General features: G+C 39.1%; 2 protein-coding genes across 3 annotated transcripts in view; one reads left to right on the top strand and one right to left on the bottom strand.

Moving 5' to 3' along the window:
* The window catches only part of NOC3L (NOC3 like DNA replication regulator), a 47,017-nt gene extending 31,627 nt beyond the window's left edge, over positions 1-15,390 (bottom strand). For both annotated transcript variants that reach the window (XM_057530500.1, XM_007187474.2), the window contains exons 1-10: positions 15,234-15,390; positions 14,039-14,246; positions 10,515-10,647; positions 9,604-9,761; positions 8,963-9,016; positions 7,017-7,147; positions 4,316-4,477; positions 3,461-3,554; positions 967-1,142; positions 430-558 (exon numbers count right to left, since the gene is read on the bottom strand). In XM_057530500.1, the coding sequence (XP_057386483.1) occupies positions 430-558; positions 967-1,142; positions 3,461-3,554; positions 4,316-4,477; positions 7,017-7,147; positions 8,963-9,016; positions 9,604-9,761; positions 10,515-10,647; positions 14,039-14,246; positions 15,234-15,242 (1,254 nt within the window). In that variant the 5' untranslated portion in view covers positions 15,243-15,390. The remainder of the gene's footprint in view (positions 1-429; positions 559-966; positions 1,143-3,460; positions 3,555-4,315; positions 4,478-7,016; positions 7,148-8,962; positions 9,017-9,603; positions 9,762-10,514; positions 10,648-14,038; positions 14,247-15,233) is intronic.
* A 24-nt stretch (positions 15,391-15,414) lies between these two features.
* TBC1D12 (TBC1 domain family member 12) overlaps positions 15,415-22,032 on the top strand; it is a 122,877-nt gene continuing 116,259 nt past the window's right edge. Inside the window, exon 1 of the mRNA XM_007187472.3 lies at positions 15,415-15,520. Coding sequence (XP_007187534.2) covers positions 15,444-15,520 — 77 coding nt within the window. The 5' untranslated portion in view covers positions 15,415-15,443. The remainder of the gene's footprint in view (positions 15,521-22,032) is intronic.

The raw sequence follows: 22,032 nt of genomic DNA, 5'->3' as shown, positions 1-22,032 counted from the left end.
GAAAAAATAACGTGGCCAAAACATTCTTTTCTATGCTGACTGTAACAGCAAAAATCTAGAAACAACTCAGCCATCCATCAAGTAGGGACTATATATTATTCACATAACGGAATACTACAGCAGACGTTAAAAAGAATGGGATAGCCCTATACATTAGTCCACAATACATTAAGAGAAAACAGCTCCAGAATAGTCTCCAAAGTATAAACCCATTTTTTAATTTTAAAATACAAAGTATGTCTCTATCTGCATAGAAAAACATCTAGAAGGATACAAGCCAAACTGTTATGAGCAGTTACTTCTGGGGAGCACTTTCACTTATAAATTATACTTTACACATTTATAAAAAATAAATTCCTCATAACAACTGAAAATTAACTTCGTAATTTCAAAACAAACACAATACAAAGTGAGAAAAAAAAGGCTTACCTCTGGCCTAACTTCATAATTTCTGCCTTTCACAAAACCAGAAATCACTTTAATTACACCCAGTGATGCTTGGCCTAATTTATCTTGTTTAAAGAGTTTCTTTACTGCTTCACAACACATTTCAGATATCTGAAAAATAAAATGTTACACTAAACCAGTGTTTCTCAGCCTCAGCAGTATTGACATTTGGGGCCAGATAATTCGTTGTTGTGGGGCCCTGTCCTGTGCATTGGAGGATGTTTAGAAGCCTCCCTGACCTTTATCCACCAGAAGCCAGCAGCAACAATCCTCCACCACCATAGTCGTGACAATCAAAATGTGTGCAGACAGCCTGAAGAAGAGGGCAAAACCACCTCCTATTCAGAACCACTTCACCAAGCTTACGTTCAAACAATTTTCTTGAAGAGACAGTATTTAACAAAGGACCCCATTTTAGCAATAAATAATAGCGCCAAAAGAATTTTGAGAGAGAGAAAAAAAAATAATCACATCGTCTATGATTTTCTGTTAAGGACAACAGCAACAAAAGCAACCCACCAATTTTGACATGTCATTCATGAGAGGGACAACCAGTACAATGATGTTGTTGTGGAAGTTGAAATGAGGCAGGGCCACCAGCAGCTCACACAGGCTCTTCACAGCCACCTCTGCCAGTCCCTTGTAGGCCTTTAAGGAAACCACATTACTTTTCTTCAGCTTCCTTTGCTTCCAATCTAATCAAGAGATAACTGTAGTTACTTTACTCATCGGCTAAAATTTCAATTAGTTTGTTTTACAGTAATAAGCAGTAATATGAAAATTCAACATACCATGTGACTTCTTAAATATGAGCTGTCTACACTTAGACACAAGTACAGATGTTACCATTAAAATCTGCCTACCATCATCCTTGTCTACACTTAGACACAAGTACAGATGTTACCATTAACTTTGCCTACCATCATCCTTGTCTACACTTAGACACAAGTACAGATGTTACCATTAAATTTGCCTACCATCATCCTTGTCTACACTTAGACACAAGTACAGATGTTACCATTAAATTTGCCTACCATCATCCTTGTCTACACTTAGACACACGTACAGATGTTACCATTAAATTTGCCTACCATCATCCACCCTCTGACTAACCACAATTACAAGAATCTTGGCTTTCCATAGGCATCATTTCCCCTGGCTTCTTGCTGATGCTCACTGTAGTATCTTTACCCAGGAGGTCCAAAAAAAGTTTAATTTCTCCTTCAAAATAATTGATGATTCACAGTACCTCTTTTCTAGAAACTTCTACATACATATTCTGTTACTGTAACACAGTATCTTGAATATGAGAATATGAAAATACGCTGATTTTTTTCTAGATAGGTTCAAGACCTCCTCCTACATCATACACAACCAGAGATGAGAAAGACAATATAGAAGACAGTGCCTTTGCTTCATTTTATTTTATTTTATTATTTATTTTGTTTTTTTGGCTGTGCCGTGCAGCATGCGGGATCTTAGTTCCCCAACCAGGGATAAAACCCGTGTCCCCTGCAGTGGAAGCGTGGAGTCCTAACCACTGGACAGCCAGGGAATTCCCTAGTGCCTTTGTTTTAAACTTGCTTCTCATATATGTGATTTTTCCTCAGACTGTATTCACCATAAGTAAGAATGATACCTTCTATTTACTTAAAACTGACAAGACTTTATAATGGATGGGTGAATGGATACACAAAATGTAGTGTATACATACAATGGGATATTATTCAGCCTTAAAAAGGGAAGATAATATTGACACATGCTACAGCCAGATGAATCTTGAAGACATTATAATAGATAGACAGACAGACAGGTAGATAAATAGGTAAATAAATAAATGCTAGTATGTAGGTTCCAGTCGGGATGCCAGAGCACAGAAGCAATACCCATGCCACCCACCCCACCTCCATGTCGTTACTTGGCCGACAGATTAAGTAGCTCTGTTGCAGCTGAGCTAGCAGCTGGGTGATCCTTAGACCCAGAACTGAGTAAAGGAGCCCAACTGAGTCAGGTGAAAGCACCTCGCCTTGGCAATGAAATCTCTTCCCCATTCATGCCTGAATGTCTCCCATGTCCTTCCTCTTCTGAACGAAGAGAAAGAGAACAGGGTTTGATAGAAGAGTTTATCATCCCGATAATGTTAAGTCCATTTTCAAGGCACTCATTACAACCAGTTCACATTATCTTTCTCCCCTGACTACCCCCTTCAAATAAAAACCAGTAGAATATATAGGTAAGTGCTACTCTCTCACTTCATCCCAGCCTACCCTTCCCCCTCCCCTTGTCCTCAAGTCCATTCTCTATGTCTGTGCCTTTATTCCTGTCCTGCCCCTAAGTTCATCTACCAAATGTAAAATAGATAGCTAGTGGGAAGCAGCTGCATGGCACAGGGAGATCAGCTCGGTCCTTTGCGACCACCTAGAGGGGTGGGATAAGGAGGGTGGGAGGGAGACACAAGAGGGAGGGGATATGGGGGTATATGTATGCATATAGCTGATTCACTTTATTATACAGCAGAAACTAACACAACACTGTAAAGCAATTATACTCCAATAAAGATGTTAAAAAAAAAAACCTCAAAAAAAAAACACAGTAGAATAAATTCCAGCCATTGGTGAATTCAAGAAACATACAACTACTTACTAGGTAAAGAACTGCATCAACGATAATACTAATACTGATAGCTGATAAAGCACAGTGCCTAGTATAGGCACTGTAATTCTACTTTATATCTATAAATTAATTCACTACTCACAACAATCCTATGAGGTAAAGTACTATCCTTATTCCCATTTTATAGACAGGAAAAACTGAGGCACAGAGAGATTAAGTCCTTTGCCCACCACCTAGGTATTAAGAGGTGAACCAGAATTTGAACCCAGAAAGTCTGACTCTATAGACTCTGCTCCTGACCATACACTATATGACTCTCAACACACAGGACAGAATATAGAATTCACATTCCTGATCAAAGCTAAGTGTGTTACATACTTTTAAGATATTTTTAATATACCTTTAACCACTTGCTCCAGATTTTCCAAGTAAAATTTATATTGGCTAACCAGGCCTTCTTCAAATTCTCTTAACTTTTGGGTTTCTTTGCGGATCTAAAAGGACCAAAAAAGATGATTTTCTTAAATCAAAATACTGAAATCCATTTTTAAATTAGCACAAAATACGAGTGTCCCCACTATTTCTCCCATCTCTAGGTATGCAAAATTTTCAGCTTATTTTGTGTAGTAATTATACCCAGCATTACTATTTACAATAGCCAGGACATGGAAGCAACCTAAGTGTCCATCAACAGATGAATGGATAAAGAAGATGTGGCACATATATACAATGGAATACTATTCAGACATAAAAAGAAACAAAATTGAGTTATTTGTAGTGAGGTGGATGGACTCAGAGTCTGTCATACAGAGTGAAGTAAGTCAGAAAGAGAAAAACAAATACCGTATGCTAACACATATATATGGAATCTAAAAAAAAAATGGTTCTGATGAACCTAGGGACAGGACAGGAATAAAGATGCAGATGTAGAGAATGGACTTGAGGACACAGGGAGGGAGAAGGGTAAGCTGGGATGAAGTGAGAGAGTAGCACTGACATATACACACTACCAAATGTAAAATAGATAGCTAGTGGAAAGCAGCTGCATAGCACAGGGAGGTCAGCTCAGTGCTTTGTGACCACCTAGAGGGGTGGGATAGGGATGGTGGGAGGAAGACACAAAAGGGAGGAGATATAGGGATATATGTATGCATATAGCTGATTCATTCTGTTATACAGCAGAAACTAACACAACATTGTAAAGCAATTATACTCCAATAAAGATGTTAAAAAAAAAAATTATATCCAGCATTACCTTGGTAGATTTTTCTGCCTCTGTTAGGGGTCGTATTTTATAAGAAGGAGTAATGTCTTTAAATAACTCCATCAGAGAAACTATCACCAACTTTCGAACAGTAACAGCCACGTCAGGATCCTGTTCCATCAGCATGGAACGTAATTCTTTCAATTTTTTAATCTGTTAAAGAAATAACTCATACGGCTAGAGAAATGGCAAGACAATTATAAACAAAAGACAACAGCCTCACATCTGGCACAATAAGTGGAATTCACACAATGGCTCACAGTCTAGTCCAGCCACACACAACTACAGACGCTGCTCACATTTACAAAAGATATATCACTAAAGCTATAAGTTCATCATATTTTTGTTAAATAAGCAGTTAGAAAAAATATACTTTAAAAAGTATAAATTTATTAATCTACCTATTTTTAGAAATTCTTTTTTTATTGGGTTTTCTTTTTATTTATGATGCTACTTTTTTAACTGAAGTATAGTTGATTTACAATGCTTCAGTTGTACAGCAAAGTGATTGTTTTATATATATATATATAAAAACATATATTCTTTTTCAGATTCTTTTTCATTATAGGTTATTACAAGATATTGACATAGTTCCCTGTGCTATACAGGTCCGTGTTGTTTATCTACTTTATATACAGTAATCTATATCTGTTAATCCCAAATTCCTAATTTATCTCTCCCCTGCCCCTTTCCCCTTTGGTAACCATAAGTTTGTTTTCTATGACTGAGTCTACTTCTATTTTTAAAATAAGGTCAATTTGTATCATTTTTTAAGATTCCACACATAAATGATGTCATATATTTGTCTTTCTCTGTCTGACTTACTTCACTTAGTCTGATAATCTCTAGGTCCATCCATGTTGCTGCAAATGGCACTGGGTTTTCCTAAAACATGTGTGTCCTATTTCCCTAAAAACACTTTTTGAAATATATTAAAATGTTACATACATCAATCAAGTATATTAATCACCTATACATGAACTAATCAGGAATTAAATATAATGTATCCACATTAACTTTAGTTTCAACAAGACTCATATAAAGATCATTTGCATTATGTGATGAAGAAGTGAAAAACTGATTTCAACAAATGTGCTTGACTGGATGAACTACCACTGCCTGCTGGAGTGCTTTGCTATCTTGAGAATGCGCTGGTTGGTCAAAAATGTTTGCCATATAGTGGTGAGAGGACAAATATGCCACCACCTATTTGCAACCCTAACTTGTATGAAATAAGCATGAGGATCCAGAGTTAGAAGACCTGGGTTCCAATCTAGTAGCTGTTAAAATATGAAACAACTTGAATTTGTAAGCCTTAATTTTTCAACTGTAAAATGAGATCAATAGCTCTTGTCTCTATGGTTTTATACTGATTATATGAGATCATACTGGTGAGAAATATTCCAAATTCCCCTCCCCAGTTCTGCTCCAGACCTTTCCCCTCACTTTATTAGAAAAGGACAAGTACTACAGCAAAGCATACCATATGAATTTTTTTTCTATAAATGTAAATAATCTATTTTATCATTCAATAAACAAATACTCATCACAGTAGGATGCTGGGGACACCAAGCTAAAAAGAATAATAGTACCCCTTAAATGACTTCATGTATATTTTATCATTTAATCCTCACAACAGTTTTAAAATAGGTACCATCTGGATTTCCCTGGCAGTCCAGTGGTTAAGACTCCACACTTGCACTGCAGGGGCACAGGTTCGATCCCTGGTCAGGGAATTAAGATCCCACATGCTGCGCAGCACAGCCAAAAAAAAAAAAAAAGTACCATCCTCTTTTTAGAGATGAAGAAAATGAGCTTGGGTAAAACGACTTTCCCAAAGTCTAACAGATAGTACTTAAAAGAGCCAAGATTGAACCTCAGGTTTTTTGAGCCCACATGTTATAACTATCACCACCTTTACCCCCATGCCCATGGCTCACTGATAATTCATTGTAACTCTTCAGTCTACTTCATTTAAACCAGATAGACTTTTTCCAGACTACCCTGGTGGCGCAGTGGTTAAGAATCCGCCTGCCAATGCAGGGGACAAGGGTTCGAGCCCTGGTCTGGGAAGATCCCACATGCCACGGAGCTACTGAGCCCACGTGCCTCAACTACTGAAGCCCGCACGCCTAGAGCCCGTGCTCTGCAACAAGAGAAGCCACCGTAATGAGAAGCCTGCACACCGCAATGAAGAGTAGTCCCCACTCGCTGCAGCTAGAGAAAGTCCATGCACATCAACAAAGACCCAACGCAGCCAAAAATAAATAAATAAGTAAATAAATTAAAAAAAAATTTTTTTTCCACTTACAAGTATTCCTGAACTAATCTCATTGGCTTTTGTGTAACACCTTCCTTAATAACACTATAGATCAGTCAAGCAATTTGCAAGTTGGTTCCTCCTCCCTAGTACTGTTAATTTTTACACTTAACCACTTTTAGAGTTACAACATTAAGTCCAATATCTTCATTCAGAGATGAAGAAAGTAAGACTCAGAATGTTTAAGTAACTTTTCTAAGACTACAGATTTGGATTAGGCTAAGGTCCTGTGTACTCTTATTCTAACTCGGTTACTACATTTTGTTAATGATCTTCCTTTCTGTGTGTGCATATAGCTAACAAGAGAATATTAAAAGATTAGACTGTTACACCATATAATATGAAAAGCCTAAGGAAATTAATTATACTTACATTACTTTCTGGATCTGATAATATGGCAGATGCCAAGGCTGCGATACACATTTTCTTCTCCTGTAGTTTCTTCTTCCTCTCAATTAAATGTTCTTCTAATGTCAGCTCTTCAATGGGTTCTTCAATGATCTCTGAAACAGATTAGGTTTCCCCTCTTAAACATGTCTTTATTTACAAGTATCCAAGAACCTTAATTAATAAAATAATTTTCTTGTAGTAACAAATAATCAGGACTTCCCTGGTGGTGCAGTGGTTAAGAACCCGCCTGCCAATGGAGGGGACACGGGTTCGAGCCCTGATCCAGGAAGATCCCACGTGCTGCAGAGCAACTAAGTCCATGCGCCACAACTACTGAGCCTGTGCTCTAGAGCCCACGAGCCACAACTACTGAGCCCGCGCGCCTAGAGCCTGTGCTCCGCAACAAGAGAAGCCACCACGATGAGAAGCCCATGCACCGCAATGAAAAGTAGCCCCCGCTCCCTGCAACTAGAAAAAGCCCGCACACAGCAACGAAGACCCGTAGCAGCCAAAAATAATAAATAAAATAAATAAATTTATAAAAAACAAATAATCATGATAGCTAACTTTTATCAAGCACTTGCTATGGGCCAAGATTACTACATATCACCCTCTAAACAATCACATGAGACAAGTACTATCATTAGCCCAATTCTGTAGATAAACTGTGGCAAAGAGAAAGTAACTTGCCTAAGCTCATATCCCTGGCAGAAATGGGATTCAAACCCAGGCAGTCTGACTTCAGAGTTCACATTTTTAACTACTGTGCTAATAAACCCACAATAATTCATACTAATTAAGGGAAAGAGCAATCTCATTTAGTTTTTTAAAAAGTACATGCTCCTTTGTTTTCAACTCTATACAGTCCTTTGAGCTACACAAAATACATCCACCTTAAGAAATTCACAGGGAATTAGATTTAATAAACACACAAGCATAATCTGTAATGAGCTGATGAAGGATGCCTAAAAACAGTTAACAGTTGACCTGTAATCTCATTTACACTAATATGCTTTGCTAAGAGAAAGTAAAATTTAACTGGCTTGTTCTATCACAAATTCCAAACCAATATAGTTTCAACCAATAAAATACGTTCTTTCAGTTTAACTTTGATTAGAACTGTTCTAGCTATTAGAACCCACATTTAGTTATGTAAAGCAGACATACATAAAGTATAATTGCTCTAAGAAAGAACCAAAATAATTTTGTACCACAGAATCATTTTTATAATTTAAGCTAAAAAGTGAATAGCTATTTGTAGTCAGGTCCTTCATTTACAATTAAAAAGAATTCAAAACAGTAACAATTTATAAGATTCTTCATGCATACCTAGACATCACAAACATAACTGAATAAAATTTTCCATAATAAAAGCAACAAAGAATCAAATTACAGGGCTTCCCTGGTGGTGCAGTGGTTGAGAATCCACCTGCCAATGCAGGGGACACATGTTTGAGTCCTGGTCCAGGAAGATCCCACATGCCGCAGAGCAACTAAGTCCGTGCGCCTCAGCTACTGAGCCTGCACTCTAGAGCCCACGAGCCACAACTACTGAGCCCACATGCCACAACTACTGAAGCCTGCGCGCCTAGAGCCCATGCTCCACAACGAGAGAAGCCACTGCAATGAGAAGCCCGCGCACAACGAAGAGTAGCCCCTGCTCGCCGCAACTAGAGAAAACCTGTGTGCAGCAACGAAGACCCAACGCAGCCAAAAATAAATAAATAAATAAATGTATTTTTTTTTTTAAAGACTCAAATTACACAAGGTAAGACTTTCAAAATGTGGGAAAATGTTCAAAATGACCTTGAAATGACCAGTACTCCAAAATGCACATTCCAGATTTTATGTAAAATTAATGCACTATTAAGTAAAAAAATGTAATTCTCAATTAACAATTTAGTAACTAGAAAGATGCATCCCATTACCTTCTTCAGGTTCCATCTCTTCTTGATCCTCTTCATCTTGGTTACTGTCAATAACTATATGGAAAATATGCATATTAAAAATGTGATAATATACATAAGTGGTAAAACCACAAGGAAAACCAGGGAAGTGACTACCTTAAAACTCAGGAAAATAGTTACTTTTGTCAGGAGGGAGCAATTAGTGATTTAGGGAAGTATAGGGAAGTTTCTGGGTGCTGGCAGTACTTCTTTCTTGCCCGGATGGTAGTTTTATGGGTGTGTTTTTGGTGATATACCACGTAACTTCACATCTTTGATTTCTAGACTTTTGTGTGTGTTTTATTTCACAAAAAATACATGTAAGGAAAAAAAGGCTAAAAAAGGATGACTAATATGCTCTAATTTTAGAAACAACAGAATGAAATACTCTGAAAAGAATCACCTTAACCTTGTGGCTTCAGCTGTACTCATAGTACAATGGGCACCTGAGATAATCATCTGTATTTCCGGCCAAAATCATCAAGTTTGCTCTATGACTAACTGTAGCTATCCCCTTTTGTAATACGGGTAAAAGTCAAAATAAAATAAATTTTGAATGAAAAAATTTTGAACGTGATTATTAGTAAGGAACTAAAATTTTAACTAATACATGGGCTGATCACCTGGTTTCTCTCTGGTCTGTGGGATTATACCACTTTTATCTTTAATAGGAAGTAAGTGAATCAGTTCCTTCTCTGGTGCAGTTTGCAGAGTTCTTGGTAGTTTTTCATATTTATCTATAACATGCTCATGCTTCCGCTTCCTGGCGTGAACAGGCTCACTGCAGGAAAAAAAAATTTAGTTTTAATATATTAAAAAAATAACCTAGAGACCTATCATTTTAAAAGCACAGAAAAATAAACCACTAACCAAACCTTTAATAGGCATATAGATATTAGCATCTAGACCAGGCATTTGTATAGTAAATGAATAAATGAACTGTATAGCCAACCATAAAGACTCAAACTATGGCTACACTTAGTTTTCCCTTTAGAGGCAAAATAAAGGTGAAAGTTACAGCAGATTTTTCTTTGAAGAATATTCCACAGAGCCAAGGGTGACATCATGCTATTTTACTTTCCCCAAAACTGTCACAACATAGCATGGACTTTGGACTTAGAAGTATCTAAGTTTAAATTTCAGATCCACTACTTATGACAATGGGAAAGCATTAGTCTCCTCTCTGTAAAAGGGAATAATATGTACCTAATAGGGTAACAAGGACTGAGACATGGGTAACACGGCCATAAAGAACTCGGGACTGCTCTGCCTCAAATAGAGAACAGCATACTTCACCCATTCACTCCACTTCACTATTCAGACTCAAAAGAAATAAAGATATACACTAAATAAGATCAGCTTGTTTTATTTATGAACTAACCTTATTTAGGAAATAGACTGAATAGGGTTTACTCTTTGTAAACACTGTGTTCAGAGATGAGCAGCATCTTGCACTAACCACCTAAGTAAAATTCAGAACCAAGTTTTTAGCACTGAAAGGATGCGAATGACTATAATCTAAATGAAGTATTACCTAGAAGAAAGATCTCTCGTTAGAAAAGATGCTCTTTGCCCTAAATCCTTCATTAACTGTAAGTCATCTTCATCCATCATATCTAAAGGAAGGGCTTCCTCCTCTTCTTCCTCTTCCCTCTCAATCCTTTTACCTGTTCCAACAACAACAAAAAATCAGAAACAAGTATTAGGAATGTAGAACGCTGCATTTCTGTGTCTATGATAGGAAAAGCGTGTGCTTTACTAACACCTTAGCCCAATGTTTCTAAACGGGAACACTACTGACACGCTGGGCAGGACAATTCTTTGTTGTACTTGGGTGTCCTGGGCTAGGCCAGCATCTCTGACCCCTGAAATCTAAATGCCAGGAGCATTCTTAGGTCACTGTAACAACCAAAAAATAAATGTGTCCACACATTCTGCGATGTCCTTCAGAGCATCTGAGAGCCAATCAATGACTTAGCCCCTTAGTCTGTCTGATCTCCAAAGACTTTCACTTCCCTCCACTTCAGCCACCCCCTCCAAGGGCCACATCCCAAACCTTGGTGCTGACTCCACTCTCTGACCAGAACCTTTTGTCTTTCTAGCTCTCATTCAGTTACTTCCACTACTACACTTCTTGACCAAATATACAGACATTCAATTAATCCTTTGGCCACTCTACTTTCTATCTACCAATGTGTTCTATCTTTACTTCGTCACTTAGATTGCATGGTTATCACTTCAAACACCGCCTTATCAATATCCTCAATTACTTTCTCTTCAACATTTTAGGCACTCACGTCAAACAAAACTCCAACTACAGATCATTCTAATTTCCCTCTCTGTCCCTCGTTCTCTTTCTCTGTTTCTTTCTCTTTTTTTTTTTGTAGTAAAAAATGAATGTCCACTAAGTACCAAGCACTGTTCTAAGTGCTGAGGATCCAACCATGAACAAGACAATCTTAGCATCTTTCCTAATGGAACTTATAATTGTTCCTAACTCTACTAACTCTCCTAAGCATAGCTATGTAAACGTACAGGCTGCACAGATGAGCCTGCCAATGCTCAAAACTGACCAGCAATTAGTTTATTTCCCTGGTCAACTTTCTCTCTTCCCAAGAGTATCTTTTCAAATCTCCTACCTTTATCACACTTCTAACCCCATCACCTACCTCACTTCATAATCATCAGAGGACCTAGCTTCCTATGTCCCTAAGAAAAGCTATAAGCTAGAAACTCCTTCAGTTTCCCATGATGAATTCAACAGCATTTGCATCCACCTTTTCCTTTTTCCATCCCATAACATTGGAAGATACACCTCTCCTCCTGTGCTCTGGATCCCAAAAACTCTTGCCTTCTCTTGCCTTGTTGTACCATTAAAGCCCCCTCTCCCCTGCATCTTCAACCTCTCCAATCTATTAATTTCTTCATCTTACCATTTTAAGATGGTCATCTTCCAGCAAGCAACACATCAATATCTTGCCAAAATTTAAAATACATTTTAAACCAGTTAAATTTACATATAAGACAAAAATATGCAACTGCTAAAAAAAAAAAAAAAGGAGGAAGTGATGATAATTATATCATTTGCTGCATAGATCTTGTAGATCATATAGCTAGCATATGGCTCTACCTCATTCATTCATTCATTCATTCATTTATTTGGCTGCACTGGGTCTTAGTTGTGGCATGTGGGATCTTCATTGCGGCATGCGGGACCTTTAGTTGCGCATGTGGGCTCTTAGTTGCAGCATGTGGGATCTAGTTCCCCGCCCAAGGGTCGAACCCAGGCCCCCTGCATTGGGAGCACAGAGTCCCAACCGTTGGATCACCAGGGAAGTCCCCTCTACTTCAGTCTTAACAGCTGTATAGTACTGTGTACATTTATATCATTTATTACAACAATTCCTTGTTGATGGACATTTTGATTATCTTCAGTTTTTGATGGTGATCTTTCTTTTTTTTTTTTTTTTTACTATTATTAACAGCATTGCAATGAATGTGCTTGGGCATATATACTCTTGGAAATTTTTTTTCAAATAATCATAGGATGAATTCCTAGCAGTGGGATTGTTGGGTCAAAGGAAAGTCCATTTCTTTCTTTCTTTCTTTCTTTTTTTTTTTAATTCTTCCTGATAGTTCACATATGAGTCTATGAGTACATACTATTTTTTACTCAACTGGTGTAAGCCTATCTTACATGTGGTGATAACCTGTAATTTCATGTGGGTGAAAGCTCCACTACACACAACTTTTCTTCTTGTTTTTTAAAATAAAAATTTATTCTATAGACTACTTCATGTTAGAACATAAAGAGTTTCCTTCTTTCTTGAAACACACTTCTTTTGATTTCTAAGACACTGTACAATTCAAGTTTTCTTCCAAATTCTCTGGCTCCTCCTCAAACCACATTACAGGTTCCTCCACCCAGTTCTTAAATGCTGGGGTTCCTTAAAATTCTGTTCTAGGTTCTCTTATTTTCATGTTACACAGTCTCCATGGTGATTTTACCCAAGCCTAAGACTTTGATTACCATCTACATGCTGATAATCCCCAAAACTATTCTCTCTAACCCAGATCTTTCACTTGAACATTATACTCTTATACCCAACTGCCTGAGAGACTTCATTTAGATGCTCAACATATAAGAATGAAGAAATCTTTTGCTTCTATTTTTAAAATGTAATTACTAACACATCATGCTTTTTAAATTCTTCTGAAATTTAGATAGATCTTTAAAAACATCTAACTCAACCAATGCATTTTTTTTTTTTTATAGATGAAGTACCTGGAGATTAAGTGATGGACTAAGGCCACACTGCTAGTAAGCAACAAAATTAAAAGTTCAAGTTTTCTGACTTCCAGTCCCATGACCTTTTATACATCACAATAACGTGTTGCCAAGGGATCAAACTAAATAGGTCAGGACAAGAGAATGAGATGGGCATGGGAAGAATGAATAGTCAGATATAGCCAAATATGAATTCCCTGAAAATACGAGTAACCCTGTAGAAAAACTGGTCTAACTCAAAATGGTCATATTCCTTACTTGTTTTTTGAGTACTTGGGAGTTTTTGAACAGGTTTACAAAAGAATAACCCTGACAATTACAGCTCAATTTCACTCCAAGTTTCCAAGTGAAAAGAAAGCCAGAAGTTTAGAAAACTAAGTGAAACTTAGCAACACTGTGAAGAATGCACCAGAGAAAAGCAATGTTCTTACCTTAACTAACTGCCAGTGAATGGCAAAGTGGCAGCACTGACATGCCCAACAATTATTTACATTGCTACTCTCAGTCTGTTTTCCCAAGTATGTATTGTATCTTCAGATCTGCTTTCTAGACAAACTGAAAGGAGAGGCTAGCTCTTTCTCACTGTGAATACTGTACTGAAATGTCTTCTCATACTAACTGTGATAAAGCATATAGGACTACGATCCTTACCTACTCTTAGGAAGACCTGAGAACAAGAAGAGTGATTACTAGAAAGCAAAGTTATTCCATGAAGAACATTTTAAAACAAATCAATGGAAACTGGAGCACATGAATGTTTTCACAATTACCTGGTCGTTTTTCCTTTGGGTCCTCCAATGGAATAGGTTTCTTAGACACAGCATCTTTTACAGCTTGCCTTAGTTTCCTCTGTTCTTTTCGGTACTTCTTGAGAGTGCTTTGTTGTTTAAATTGTTTGTTTTTTAGCTTGTTTTCAAGTTTGACTTTACTAGTTTTTAGCAACTTCCGAAAGCTTGGGACCTGTTTTTTATTTCTTCTCTAGAAAACAACAACAGAAGAAGCACTGCATACCCAGAAATTTAAATTATTTTTAAAATCAGGTTAAAGAGAATTGATTATAAAATTTCATTAGACCAATTCCACAATTTTAATGTCTCACAGCCATGGGTCTTGGATATAAGGGCTAAAACCACACTATGGCATTAATCCTACAGAATGGCACTAGATCATCAGTTATTCAACGGGAGGGTCTTCCTGTGACCAGAATCCACAGCTGTTCAAAGGAGTCTAAGACTCCAAAAAAGATGAAGAACCACCAAGCTAGTGGTAAACGGTTATTCAAGGCTAGCTTAACGCCTGTAGTTTGGCATACTAAGAGCAAAACGCTGGCTCTCTTTCGCAATAACTGACGTTTACATATCACTTTACTGTTTACAAAGTGCTCTAACATATTACCTCCAACAGCCTAGTTAAGTAGCGACAGCTGTTATCCTCATATTATTGGGGAAGCTACGGCTGAAAGAGTTTATGTGATTTGTCAAACACCCTTAAATTAAGGAAAGCAAAACTGAATTTGGGTATGTGGATTACAACTCTCTTGCTGGTGACTTCTCACTCAGAAATTACTCGCTTTTCTATCTCCTACCCTTTAGGAAGAAAAAAATGGACTTATCTCAGGTGCCACAACTCATAAGCTCATTGAAGGCAGGACCCTGCTTCTCATCTGTGAAATAACGGGTTCAGAAGATGGTCTTGTAGAACCCTTCAAATCTGACATCCTATGTATGAACTCAAGACTCCGTGCTAGTCTCAGTGCGGTCCCTTGAAGCCAAGCGCGCACAGCGGGCGATGAAAAAGGAGCCAGGTCTAAGAGCGGGGAAGCTGACAGCGCTTAGAGCCAGGAGGGACCCCCTAATCTAGGCCACCGCCCCCCATACAAGGGCCGCAGAAAGGCTACACCAGGGAGCGACTCTGTGAGCCAAAGGGGCCATAAGCCGCGGGGAGCGGGCTTCTAAGGACACTTACCACCTTCATCCTTAAATCTGCAGGGGAACCCAGGCCCGACAAATTCACCAGGGGCAGGGGTAATCCAGGAATCCCGAAGGTGAAACACACGTGCGAAACCAGCGACACTGCTCTAGCCGGAAGCTGCCCCTAGCCCCTTCCCACCTTCCGCCGCCGGAAATGGGGGCGGGACTTCCGTAGACAGGAGCGGGCACGCGCCCTTTCGCGGTGATGTTCTCGCGTCCCTGGGCCGGCGGCGTCCCGGCGTGCACGCGCATGAGCACGCACAGAACAGCGAATCGCCAAAGGTGAATGGTCCTCGGGTGGGGTTCACTTTACAGGGTCTCTGAATCTTTGACTCCTGCCCTGTTTCTTTGAAATTCTTCAGGAAATCGGGCATCTCCCCTCAGAACGAGAGGACTTGATTTTTTCAATCACCTGTCTGCATTTTGTACCTCTCCTCATGTTTAGCTTGTTGTAGGATGTAGCTCGTCTCATCTTTCTTTTATAGATGCTGAGTTTTGTAGTCAGTTTTCCTCCCGTAAAGTCGTGAGGACAGAGAAGAGCTTATTCCTTTCGTGTAGTACCCGCCCCTCGCCTGGCCCTCGACAAGCTTTCTGGGCGCGTTTGTGGAATGGCTAATGATTTCTTATGACCTTCTGCACTCAAAAGTCTATGATTCTTTTTTTTTTTAATTAAATTTTTTATTTTGAGACAATTGTAGATTTCTATGCAGTTATAAAATATAATAGAGATCCCATATATCCTTTAGCCAGTTTCTCCCAAAGGTAACATCTTGCAAAGCTGTGATATAACAACCAGGATATTGAAAAGTCCATGATTCCTAATGTTTTATTTTGAAACACTTTTTGCCTTAATTTCAACCACTGTCTGATTAAGAGTTATATCAGTGAGAGTCATCTGCATTTCAGTATCTTACAACTGTTACTTTTCTGTAAATTCTACTGTCTGCTTAGTAATTCCGCCAGTCATGAGTTTTAACAGGAAGATTTAGGCATTGCAAGAATAAGAGTATGTTTTTCAAAATGATTGTCTCTCAAAGGCTTTTTTTTCATGAATAAATTTTAAAATTCCACTTCAGATTTTTTTTTTAAGTCTGTGATTCTGAGCACATCCCTGACAGAGTCTGGCCTAGCAGTCCTGAGCCAGAAGGGAAAAGCCAGCAGAGGCTCCAAAGAATCTGAGCTCCCTAGTGGGTGTTGGTCTTATAGAGACTGAGAGGAAACCTGCCAATTTCTGGATCCCCCTTCAAAGATCAAGAATCCCATTCTATCCAGAACTCTTCTTACCCTCCCTTCCAACTTCCCCAATTTCCCCATTGCTTTGTCTTCTTTACACACACTCTCAGAAACAGCAGAGCCTGTCCCACTGGAATATTACTTCATCAAGCAAATTGAGAACATTATCCTGTGCTCTTCCCAAGTGTCTGAATTCCCTCCCAAACATAACAGCTTATCTGTGGTCACTCCCATCCTTTCAGCCTTCTGTCCAGTCTCTCCAAGGGTGAGGCATCCCCATTTCAGTTCAAAACCAACTTCTCCCAGCTTCATCCGACTCCATGTATCACTAATTATCCCTTTTCTCCTGTATTCTTTCTCTCCCTAATGGATGTTTCCCCTTGGCCAATAAATATACTGAAATCTCTTCCATCCTTAATTTTTTTCCTAATGACTCCATCTCCTTTTAATTGCTGTTTTATTTTCCTCCTTCCCTGTTTGTCTTTACTTAGAAAAAAACAAAAACAAAAAATGCAAACACTAGTTTTATCTCTACTTCCTCTTCTCTATTATCACAGCCCAAGCCTGTGCTAGCCTTTTTAAGAATTAAGTCATACTCTTGGCCCGTTGTAAGTTTATAATCAACTAAAAATCTTTGGATCATTTTTAAGCAGTTGTTGCCAAGCTAAATCTCTCCCATCTTGATTTTGAGCAATCTATTATTTAAACGCAAACTTAACAAATGGAAGTTTACATGATTCTTACTAATGTGATCTTCTGGTTTCTCAGTTATGTCGTCCCCAGCTTTGTATCATTTCCCATTCACTCAAATCACTGCTAAGCTCCGTTTGGGCTCTAGATCCTCTTGGGTCTTCCATATTTTTCTTGGACACTTGGGCTAAGAGGGGTCACTGGACTACCCCAAACTAGCTTCACAGGTATTGTACCCAGAGATTCCTGTGAGCCCTTTTGAGACTCTGCCCATAACATTCCACTGAAACTACTCTCATTAAGATCACCAAGAACCTCCAAGTTGTTGTGAAATTTTTTTAAGTGTGCACTGAATTACATCTTTTTTTTTCTTTTTTAACCTTATTAGATCTCTCTGCTGCATTTTTCCTTTCTCACATTAGAATTTCGACTTCCTTGGCTCCCTTAACAGCCTCTTCCCCGGCTTCTCCTCCTACTTCCATTCTTTCTTCCTCCTGCCTCTTCAATGTAGGTGACTCTCAGGGTTCCACTGTTGGCCCACTTTGTTTTTTTTTTATCTATCTCAGACACAATTATTAAGTTTTATTAAAAATTAATTAATTAATTTATTTATGGCTGCGTTGGATCTTCATTGCTGCGTGCAGGCTTTCTCTAGCTGTGGCAAGTGGGGGCTACTCTTCATTGCAGTGCGCGGGCTTCTCATTGCAGTGGCTTCTCTTATCGCGGAGTACGGGCTCTAGGTGCGCGGGCTTCAGTAGTTGTGGCTTACGGGCTCAGTAGTTGTGGCTCGTGGTCTCTAGAGTGCAGGCTCAGTAGTTGTGGCGCACAGGCTTAGTTGCTCCGTGGCATGTGGGATCTTCCCGGACCAGGGCTCGAACCCATGTCCCCTGCATTGGCAGGCGGATTCTTTACCACTGCACCACCAGGGAAGTCCCAGGCCCACTTTTCTACTTCTCTTTATGTTCTACTTGCTCTTCTGGTGTGATCTCATCCATCTACCTAATGCAAAGAGATTCCTAAATCTTTCATCCGGTCCATACCTCTCCCTCAAGCTTCAGTCTTGTAACCACCTACCTCCTGGACATCTCCAGAAGATAACCATGGAACTTCAAATCACCATGTTCAAAATGAAACTATATTTTTCACTTGGACCTCTTCCAACATTGCCTATTTCATTCATTTACCCATAGCCAGAATCCTGATATTCTAGAGATCTTTAGAAATAAGCCAGGGATTTCTCAGCCATTCACCATATTACAGTTCTGTTTTCTATAAACAAACTGGTTTGAAAATTGTCACTAAGTGGTCATAGTACAGTAAGGCTTCAGAGTTTCCTGTCCTACAAGATAATTTATATGTTACAACAAGGGACCTTGAAGAAACTAAAAGCACGTAATAGGTTCAAAGTAGATGCTTCGTATTTCCTTATGGAAAATTACTAAGGGTACCAGATTATAATTATAAGTCTCCAAAATCCCAACATCAAGAATTTGAAAATATACATGCCATTCCTCTACCTTCATCAATGCTAAAATATAGTTGAGGAATATATACATATAGTTGAGAAAGATAATTATGCATGATCAAATAGAGATTAATAAGAGATTGCACAGGTGCTAAAAAAAAAAACGATTAAAGAAAGCTGCTTTGGAGGAAAGGACAGAGCAATGTATATTTAAGTGGACCCTTGTAGAAATGACAAAGTTCAGATAGGTGGGATAATATTTTCTAAGTTCAGATAGTGCAAATAATTTATATTGTGTGTCATCAGAAAATTAGGCTAAAATAGCTAATAACCATAATTAGAACTAATGATTAATTATTCAATTTAAAATTAACCAAAAACCTAAATAATAACAAAAAATAAAATAACGTAGCAGATATTGTTGTTGTCATCTCATTGACATCCTCTCAGCACTTCCTCCGTATATGCCGGAAAAAAGTCCTCTGCAAGGGCTTGCAACTTTTCACCTGAGGAGTTTTTCTCAACCTCTGCAGGACAGGCCAGAAGTGCCAAGGAATTTACACCCCTGAGAGCAGCCTTCAACCAATGACAAATGGAAGCTGAAGGATATATACATACACCAACTGTGGTAGGCTGGAAAATGTCCTCTGAAGATATCAGGCCCTGACACTGTTGAATTTTATGTTGTAGAGCCAAAGGTATGATTAAGGATCTTGAGATGGGGAGATTACTCTTGAGGGTCCAGGTGGGCCCTAAATGCAATCACATGTGTTCTAACGAGCTAGGCAGACAGAGATTTCACACAGAAGAGGAGGAGGCATTGTTGCCACAGAGGCAGAGAGTGTAGTGATGTAGCAACAAGTCAAGGAGTGCCAGCAGCCATCAGAAGGGGGAAGAGGCAAGGAGCAGATTCTCCCCTAGAGCCTCTAGAGGGAGGGTGGCCCTGCTGACTGCATGATTCCAGGGATACTGATTTCGGACTTCTGGCCCCTAGACCTGTGAGAGGATAAATTTCTGTTGTTTTCAGCCACCAAATTTGTGGTGATTTGTTACAGCGGCCATAGAACACTAATATACCGACATTTATACTAGTAAGTATACTGATGTCCTCACTCCTGAGAAGCAGGACAGCTCTGAGGCATCTTCCACATTGTCTCCAGGAGTCTACAGAAGGGTTGATCCCCACCTGCAGAGGTAACCTACCCATCAGCCCACTCTGTTACTGGCCTTCTCTTCCCAGTCTCACTTCCCCACTCTGCTATCAGTGGTTCCAGGTCTCTCCTTCAAGATAAACCACCTACTCTCAAATCCTTGTGGATTAGTTTCCTGGAGCTGCTGTAACAAAGTACCATAAATTGTGTGGCTTAAAACAACAGAAATTTATTCTCTCACAGTTCTGGAGACCAGAAGTTGGAAATACAGTAAAGGTGTTGGTGCAATTGGTTCCTCTTCAGGGCTCTGAGGAAAAGTCTATTCCATGCATCTCTCCTAGCTTCTGGTGATGGCTGGCAATCCATGGCATTCTTTGGTTTGTCAATGCATCACTCCATTCTCTGCCTCCATCTTTACATAGCATTCTCCCCGTGTCTCTGTGTCTTCACGTGGCCGTCTTCCCCTCATATAAGAACACTGGTTATATTGGATCAAGGACCCACTCTGATGACCATATCACAACTTAATTACATGTGCAAAGACCCTATTTCCAAATAAGGTCACATTTGTAGGTACTAGGGATGCGAATTTTAATATCTTTTGTGGGGCACACAATTCAACTCATAACACCTTGACTCGGGGTCAAATTCGGGGACCCCCAACCTAAGACAATTATCACTTATGAAGCACTTTTTATATTTCCCTAAATATAATTATCTTACTTTATCCTCAATAATCTTATGAGATAAATATTGGCTCCATTTTAAAGTTAATAAATCTGAGGATTAGATATTATAGTGTAGTCAAGTCGGTGTTATATTAGGTGGGGAACGTAATAAGATGCCAGTCCCACCAGTGGGAGTGGTCTTCAAAAGAGATCAAATACCTTAAGCTTTTTTTCTCTAATCTGCAATATTATAGATCAGGAAACAAAGAGGGATTTTCCTAGGGTTGTGATATATGTTCTTTTCTATTTAAGACTTTTGTTGATAAATTAAACTTCTAAGACCTGACGTTTCCTCTTTCTTTACTTGCATTGGCTGTTCAGATCCACTATTTATTCATTGCTTTCCAAAATCTGTGGGGAAGGGGAAGTAGATTCCATGCACAAAGTCATGTCCAGTTTCTGATACTCTCTTTGGCAGCAATAGTTGCTCACTCTCCTCTCTGTACCAGACTCTGCTAGGAGCTCTCTGTAAAACAATATTCTGTAAAACAAGGACACATTGTCTCAGCCTCTGTGCTAAAGCTGCTGGGAAGTATGCTGAGCAGGGAAGAGACTATAGAATGAAACTAACATCTAAGGTATCCTGTATATCATTTTCACACCTCTCACAATGCTGCCCCTGCTTATTGTAATATTTTCTACTCCATCTATCACCAAAGGTCAAGTCCTTCCCCTGGTCACAAGTCTGAAAATACTTCCACTTATGGGCATATCCACATACACTCCGAAGACCTGTTTAGGTGGCATTTATGCTTCTGATTGCTTTCCTTCATTCTCCAAGCTGACGCTGCTGATTATAATTAAAATCCTCTTGGGTGAATAAAGGGATACATAACTGAACTAAGTGGATATTTATGAATAGATTGATGAGAGGTCTGGATGATCCAAAATATCTCCTCCAACATTTGTCACATCAGAAAGAAGATAAAGATCTGACCCTGAGCAGTCCCTCTCTTGGGCCCATTAGGAGCAAAATGACTTTTTAACATTCTGTTTAGGACTTTTCCAGAAAAAGAGGAATGGGTGGCTTCTGGAGGTGGCAAAAATGGGAAGTGGAGGCGGGGAAGGAGGTAAGTGAAAGAGGCTCCAAAACAGCTAGGTTTTAGACATAAGACGTGTGTATGTCATAACATGATGATAATTTCAGTAGGCATATGAGTTATCTATTTCTTTTTTTTTTTTTTTTTAATTTTATTTTTGGCTGTGTTGGGTCTTCGTTTCTGTGCAAGGGCTTTCTCTAGTTGCGGCAAGCGGGGGCCACTCTTCATCACGGTGCATGGGCCTCTCACTATTGCGGCCTCTCGTTGCGGACCACAGGCTCCAGAAGCGCAGGGTCAGTAGTTGTGGCTCACAGGCCTAGTTGCTCTGCGGCATGTGGGATCTTCCCAGACCAGGGCTCGAACCCGTGTCCCCTGCATTGGCAGGCAGATTCTCAACCACTGCGCCACCAGGGAAGCCCTGAGTTACCTATTTCTGCTTAACAAATTACCCTAAAAGTTAACAACTTAAAACAATAATAAACATTTA

The sequence above is a fragment of the Balaenoptera acutorostrata genome, chromosome 16 (assembly GCF_949987535.1).
Source record: "Balaenoptera acutorostrata chromosome 16, mBalAcu1.1, whole genome shotgun sequence".
In the NCBI taxonomy this organism is placed as follows: domain Eukaryota; kingdom Metazoa; phylum Chordata; class Mammalia; order Artiodactyla; family Balaenopteridae; genus Balaenoptera; species Balaenoptera acutorostrata.
This window is presented reverse-complemented; position numbering and strand designations above follow the sequence as displayed.